We start from the raw sequence: 7495 nt of genomic DNA on the forward strand, positions 1-7495 counted from the left end.
TCACCTGGGTGTGGATGATCTTGTGCCGGCAAAGCGTGCTCGCCTGCCTGAAGCCCTTCCCGCAAACTTTGCAAACAAAGGGTCTGGCTCCCGTGTGCACCGGCATATGGCGAGTTAAGTTATAATGTGCATTAAATACCTTGAGAGTGAAATCAGACAAAAAAAAAAAAAAGAAAAAAATAAAAAGAAAAATTGGGATTAGAAGAGGAGAGCGTCGAGGGGACGTTTTAAAAAAATCAAGAGAGAGAGGGACAACCCGGCGGCGGGCGGGGGGGGGGGGGCTGGGGAGCCCTGGGTGTGGATGATCTTGTGCCGGCAAAGCGTGCTCGCCTGCCTGAAGCCCTTCCCGCAAACTTTGCAAACAAAGGGTCTGGCTCCCGTGTGCACCGGCATATGGCGAGTTAAGTTATAATGTGCATTAAATACCTTGAGAGTGAAATCAGACAAAAAAAAAAAAAAGAAAAAAATAAAAAGAAAAATTGGGATTAGAAGAGGAGAGCGTCGAGGGGACGTTTTAAAAAAATCAAGAGAGAGAGGGACAACCCGGCGGCGGGCGGGGGGGGGGGGGCTGGGGAGCAGGGGAAGGGGCTGCGGCTCTACTTGCCTTTCCACAAACTTCACAGGTGAAAACTTTGGGCTTGGTGCTCGGGGAGCCGCGGCTGAACTCCGAGGTCTTGTAGGCGATTTTTTCGGAGAGGAGCTGAGCGCTCTCCTTCATGTAGTGCTGCAGCTGAGCCTGCGACAAGTCCTTGAAGGCTACCCCCGCCGGGTACTTCTCCACCGCCGGCAGCACCAGCTTGTTCCGCTCCGCCAGGTAAGCCTTGGGCTGCGGGTGCAGCGGGGAGCTGAGGAAATAAGAAGCCACCGGGTGGATGTTGACACTGGAGGACGGGTGACAAGGGCTGTCGCCTCGGTTGAAATAGCACAGGGCTCCCATGGCGTGGAAGGAGGAGTGATTGACCACTCGGGGTCTTACCAGTTTGTACTGCTGCAAGGGCAGGGCATCGCGGGGGAAATCTCCTTTCAAGCTCAGGGCACAGTTCAAGAGATCGCCGCAGCTAAAGGAGGGCGAGGAAGAGGAGTCTAAGTGAGCCTTCCTGGGTTCCGCTCCGGCCGCCGCCGCTTTGGGCAGGGGGTCGTACGCCACCGGGACAAAAGGGATCATGCAGGGGATGGAGGAGTTGAGGTGCAGCGGGTGCTTGGGGTCGCCTTTGGCCACGGAGCCGTGGAGGAGCTGCGGGACGGGGATGGAGCGGGGCTCTGGCGTCCGCGCCATGATGCGCTCAATGGAGAAGGCGAGGGGCTTGGGCGTGCTGATCATGTTGCTCCTGGCAGACAGGCTTTCTCTGGCCGGAGGAGTCGCTAGGATTTTGGTCGCCGTGTGGTGGCCACTATTGTCCATGGCTGGATTGCATTTGTTCGCCCGGTTTGAGCCGCTTTGGTAGACGCCTCTTTTTTTTTTTTTTCTTTTTTTTTTTTTTTTTTCTTTCCCTCCTCTCCTCTCTCTCTCTCTCTTTCACTCTCTCTGCCCCTTTTCTTGTCACTGATCTGCGAGGAGGGAGACCAGCATCGCCGCCGCCACCATCACCACAGCCTCCGCCGGCGGAACCAGCCTTCTCAGTCCAGTGGACTCACGCCAGCCCATCACCGTGTACTTTGGCGCACCAGTGACTCGGGACAATCGCTACTTATTTCTATCAATAGAAAGTGTTGTGTCAATAACGCAGCCAAGATCTCGCCAATCGTTAACTTCCAAGAGGAGAAGGTAAACTAGATAATTGCTCAATTCGCTTCCAACAGTCAACAGGAAAAGTTTTTCCCCCCCCAGTAAGCGGCTACTTTTCATTGGCGCCCGCGCCTCCCCCGCCCAGGGAAGGAGGCGTCTCTCCCTCCTTCTCGCCTCTCTCCCCTCTGCCTCCCTCTCTCTCTCTCTTTTTTTTATTATTATTATTATTTGCAATCTGCTTAACCAGGCTTTAGAGGCCGAGCAAATCCGAGATCAATTTTCTTGTTTGGCTTTAAGTGACATCATCTAAAATCATTGTCCAAGTGCTAAATAGGGATGTGAAACCCGATTCAAGGGCAAGCGCCAGGGTATTTGTCAAACGAGGTGCTGCAGAAGAAGCGGCTGGAGGGGAAGCTGTTTGTTTCCTTGCCACTTTCCAGCCCGAGCTCTCTTTGTGCGTGGGTGTGCGTGTGTGTGTGTGTCTGAGGGAGGGAAGGAAGGAGATGGCTGCTCTGGTCCTGTGACTGCTCCTGGTCTGCTCACCGCTTTTAAGAGCAAGGTCAGGTGGCGATGAGCTTTTGGAAAACACAGTAAACAAGTGAGCGGGGAACTTGCGACAAGCAGCCGGCGAGAGCAACGCGTGGGTATGCGGGAACCACCCGGGGCAAAGCCAACGAGTGCTTGTGAGCAGAAGGGTGAATCGAAACCTGGGGCTGGGGAAGAGAAGGAAAAGGAGGTAGGAAGAGGGAGTGCCTCTTAAATCTGAAGCATTACGGTTTTTTTTTTTTTAATATATAATATGTAAAGTAGCCTGCGTACACGCAAGGTATAGCTACTCTGACCGTAAATAACACACACGCACAACACAAGTACCGAAAACTCGGAGTGGGTATAGATAGACGAAGAAGCACACAGCACACACATTGCTTGCAGGCGTCTCTGCACCGAAAGAGATGCCCTCCCCGGGAGTTTAAACGGAGCTTGGCCGTCCTGCTCCGTGCGAGCAGCCCCAGAGCCCGGCTGTTTGTCGCTCCAGAGAAGCGGGGGGTCGGGGAGAGGAGGGGGACAGCGGTGGGCAAGGGTCTTTCTGTATTCACCCCCCGTCCCACCGCCATCTCCAGACGACGGCTCGGGCTCAGAACAAGGTCCCGTTCCTCCCGTCGGCCTGGGGTTCACTCGGCCGCCTCCGAAATCTCCGGGAGCAGCCGTGGGTCCCTTCACTCTCCCCAGCCCCTCCGCTCCGGGAGCCGGCGGGGCACCGGGGGGGCAGAGACGGGCACTTTCTCCGGTGGAGGGGCCCACGGGGCAGCCTCCATCCTGCGGCCCAGCACTGCCCTTCTCCGGGGCCGGGGGAGGGAGGAAGCGGGTCCTGGGTTTTGCCGGGGGAGAGAAGCCTCCAGCGAGGCAGGGAGGCCCGGCTGCCGCTGCTCGGGTACCGGCTGGGGGGGCTGCAACAGGCGGTGTGTCCCCCGGCCCGGGACAATCCGCTTGGGGGGAAGGGGGAGCCGGGAGGAAGGGCTGGAGCCCTGGGGAGGCGGCCATGGAGGGACGGATGGAGGGAGCATCACCCGGGCCGCCCTGGGTCACCGCGGCCCCGTTTGAGGAGGATGGCGGTACCTGGGCAGCCGGGAGCTGCGGGGACGGGAGGCAGAGATGCCCCCCAGCTCCCGGGACAGGCGTCCGACGGCGGGCGGGGGCCCTGGCATCCCTCCCCGCCGGGGATGCCCCCAGCGCGTCCTGCGACCTCCGTGTCCGCCCCGTCCCCTCGGTGCCCCGGGCGCATGGGACTGACCCCCGAGTGGACACAGCCGTGGGGACAAGATTGGGGCAGAGGAGGGGCCCGAGCCGTGCAGGAGTCCCCCCCGCGGTGCTCTGCTCCAGCCCCGCTCCCTGTGTCCCCTCGGCCGGGCTGGGGGGCTCACCCCCCCCCCCCCCCCCCGGCAGATGGGTCGCGGCGTTAAGACCGTAATTGCCGCCCCGGGTCGGGTTCCCGCAGCCGCCCGCCTCTTACCTGCTGCCACCGGCACCGCCAGCCCCGGCTCGGCCCGTGTCACCCACCCGCGGAGTGGGGAGAGGTGGGGGGACGCGGGGTGGCCGGAGCCATGTCCCCCCAGCGCCGTGCGGGGCGGCTGCCCCGCTTCTCCGGGGTGCCGGTGTCTGCCGCTTATTTGGTGCCTGCCAGAGGAGAGTTTCCTCCTTCAGAGCAATTTACATTTAATTCAATCTAGGCAAATTTCCTCTTGATTGGTGCTGAAGAAGGGAATTATTGTTGAGTGGGTTTTAGAGGCTTCAAATCCCATATACTTAATATGTTAACAGCTTGCTCTTAACTGGTCTTTTTGGGATTGACTTTTTGACATGTGTTTGAAAGTAAAATATGTAGTGTCATTTGAGCAGGGTAAATATCCCAAAGCAGCAATTACAGCCCTGCCATTACAATTATACTGGCCTCCTCAATTCTGATACACGCTTGGAGAAGCGGGAGCTGCATTATTCGTTACTTCTTTACGGATATGCCGCGCTTTCTTTCCGTACCGCACACTAAACCTCATATTCGTGCCTGATTATTGAATTGCAATCTAAAAGGCAATTTTAAAAAATTATTTTAATTATTTTTCTTTTTTTTTTTTTTTTTGAAAGTCATTCTCTTCCATCTCAGAGATGCTCGTGCTGGAGTTTCCCGCGATATAGACAGATTTATTAAAATCAATGCCGATACATTTTAGCAGTCCTGTCCCGGATTTATCTTCGCCTTGCTCTGGGACCGCATCCGTTTAGCGGTATCACATAGCTGCCGAGCCGCGAATATCCTGCAGTCCTGCTTGTCCTTGCAGGGAATTGGGGTTTTTTCGTTTGTTTGTTTGGGGTTGTGGGGTCTTTTTTGTTTGTTGGTTTGTTTGGGGTTTTTAAAATTTTTTTTAATATTTTTTTTTTTCCCGGCGCAGAGAGATTTACAGGCTCTGAGGGTGGCGAAAAGTAACCTCTTGGCCGGTTTTGGTTTTTCAAGGGGCACGGCGGGCTGGGGGCAGGACCGCCTCCCCTGCCCGGGTCCGGAGCTCTCTCTCCAGCCCGGCGGCTCGTACCGGGGCCCGGCAGAAGGAGCCGGCGGGGGAAGGAGCGGCCCCGCCGGCCTCCCAGAGTTACAAACCCTCGGAGGAGGAATTAAGGGCAAAAGTTTTGATTCCAGTCGATTTGGTGTTCTGCCCGGGATTGCTGCTGTTCTCTTTTTCCCCGTAATCGGTTTTGTGTTTCATTCACTCCTAAGCTATGTTCTTGATATTGCTCACTTGCGTTATTATCATAACGTATCTCCACATGCACTCCAAATCCCAGTCACCGGCGAATTCATCTCGTCGTCAGGATTACTCCAATCCGATCCCAGAGGCGATTAGAGGGAGGTAAAATACCGCCTAAAGCCTAATCTTTAATTTCTTCCTCCTTAATAAAATGAATAATTCCATTGCGTTTTTAAGTAAAAAATGAATTGAAAAGGATAATAACTCCGCTAACCTTCTGGTGGTTGCATTAATCTTTTCCTGGAAGTGTTTTAGGGCAGCCCCCCCGCCCGCGGGCTGCCTCTCGCAGCGAGCCCCCTCCTTGGGCTCCGAGCCCGCTCCCCGCGGCCCGGGAGGGGGGACACCGAGCGCCCGGGCTCCGGGACGGTCTGTCCGGCGAGCTTAACGCGGGGGGACCCGGCAGGTGATGGAAAATAACTTCTAGCCACGGCACCGGCGGGCTCGACGGCGCCTGGTCAGAGCCCGACAACCGTTATTGTAATAATCACGGTTATCAGGTGCCACCATCGAGGTCCGCTGCAAAAGCTGGGGTTTGCTCTCAGTAAATCCCGGCCCTCGCCGTCCCCTCCCGAGCCGCCGGTTTGCTGAAGCGGCCGTTTATCCCCGACACGGCTCCTCAGCTCCGCCGCCGCCGCGCCCCGCGTCCGAGCCCGCAGCCCCCGCCGCGGCCCAGCGCGCTGCCCCTGCCTCCTTAAAACCCAGGACGAGCCCCCGGGCTCGCTGTTCCTGCCCGCTCGGGGCTCGTTTGTTCGCTGTCTCTGGAAGGGAAGTCAAAAAAACAAAGAGGGGAATTCGTCAGCGCGGGGTGAAGGTAGCCCCGGCGGTACCGGGCCGGTGGGCCAGCTGCCGCCCCCCTTGCTCGGCCGGGCTTTGGGGGGACATCCAGCGCCGCCGTCCTTTTCGGCCGGCTGCTGGGGAGGGGGACGGGGCTCCCCGACACCCCCGGCACCGGCGAGGCGAGGGCGGCAGCGAAGCCCGGGCTCAGCGGGCAGTAGCCGCGGGTCCACGGTGGCCACGCTGCTCCGGGAGCGCAGGGAAGGGCCCCCGGGCTTGGTCGGGTTGGTTTAAGTGGTAACACCGGCGTTTTCTCCACCGACATTTCCTCCGGGGAGGGGGGAATAATATATATCTACATATACATATATATATATGGTGAATACACCTTCTGAGACTATATACAGTCTCCCCATAGAGTGCGTGCGTGTTGGCATCCCTCTGGATCAGTCCCACCGCAAGGAAAAGAATAAAGTCTCGCTATTTTTACCCGAATCCATCACAAAAGCAAACCAGTTGACACCGACCCGCCAAACACAAGTGCTCCCGGAGGTAAAACAAAGTCTGACAGTACAGTACGACTCGTACAGACCCCTCTAAACCCAAACCCAAACGGGTGCAAATTAAGCCCTTTCACGTATAAAGCCTTTAATCACACGTAATCGAAATTACAAGTGACCCTCTAAAGCGGCGCTCCCGGGCCCTCCCGTAATTCATGCGAGCGATTTGGCTAAGTGTGCCAGCCGCCAAACGTGCTCTGCAGCAATCACGGCTAATCTAATCAGTCCGCCTGCGAGGGGACCCAGCGGTGTCATCAGCTCCAAAGGGCCCTTGGTGAAAGTGGCTGGGAGGGGCCAGCGGCAGCCGGAGCCATGAATGACACTTTCTCATTTGTTCCTTTCCCAGTTCAACAAATGTTTAGCCCCGTCGCCGCTAAATGAACGCCGGGCGCTCTTTGGCTCGGGGAAGCTATTTATTTTTTTTAAGATTCCCGGACAGGATCAGGAGCAATTAACTTATTTTTGTTTCTATTTTCTCCCGGTGTATTGGGAGCTAACCTGGAGCACAGCGAAAGGGCTGCCGGGCTGCGTGGGCGCCTCTCTGCTCTCCTCCCCGGCCCCGCAGCGCGGCGGGGAAGAGGTGGCCGCCGTCAACAGGCTGCCGGCCCCCGAGCCGGGACCAGACCCCCCCTTTGCCGTGGCGGGGTCCCTTTCGGCGTGACGCTGCCGGGAGGCAGGGAAAAGCCAAGTGAAAAACACGCAAATAGGGACAAAAGCAGGAGCCATGTCCCGCCGCGGCCGCTGCCGGACGGAGCCCCGGCGGGGAGTCCCGGTACCCCCGGCTGCTCTCCCGGCACCCCCACCCGGGCACGGACACGGGGGGGACCTGAGCAGCCCTCGGGGAGGGACGGCGTTGCCCAGAAATTCAAAAACTTCGGGGTTTGTTTGTTGGGTTTTTTTTCGCCGGTGGGTTGCGGTTGGCTGGTTGGTTTGGTGGGGTATTTTTATATTATTTCTATTTTTTTTTAGTCTCCATTAGAACAAAATGCCGCTGGGTAACCCGGGCTGGCTGGGGTGTCCCTGCGAGTCCCACGGGGGGGTGGTGGTGGTGGTGGGGTGTCCCAGTTTCTGTTCCTTTCGCACAAAACGAGCCCAGCTCCCCCCCTGGGAGGGACCCTCCTGCGGCTCCTTGCGGGTCC

The 7495-nt window shown here is 57.6% G+C and overlaps 1 protein-coding gene across 1 annotated transcript in view; it reads right to left on the bottom strand.

The window, feature by feature from the left end:
• The window catches only part of FEZF1 (FEZ family zinc finger 1), a gene marked incomplete at its 3' end in the record, with an annotated part of 2508 nt that extends 1106 nt beyond the window's left edge, over window positions 1-1402 (bottom strand). The window contains exons 1-2 of the mRNA XM_014963348.1: window positions 605-1402; window positions 5-139 (exon numbers count right to left, since the gene is read on the bottom strand). Of these exons, the coding sequence (XP_014818834.1) occupies window positions 5-139; window positions 605-1402 (933 nt within the window). The remainder of the gene's footprint in view (window positions 1-4; window positions 140-604) is intronic.
• Between the last annotated feature and the right edge of the window lie 6093 nt (window positions 1403-7495).

Source organism: Calidris pugnax, unplaced genomic scaffold (genome assembly GCF_001431845.1).
Source record: "Calidris pugnax isolate Ruff unplaced genomic scaffold, ASM143184v1 scaffold44, whole genome shotgun sequence".
In the NCBI taxonomy this organism is placed as follows: domain Eukaryota; kingdom Metazoa; phylum Chordata; class Aves; order Charadriiformes; family Scolopacidae; genus Calidris; species Calidris pugnax.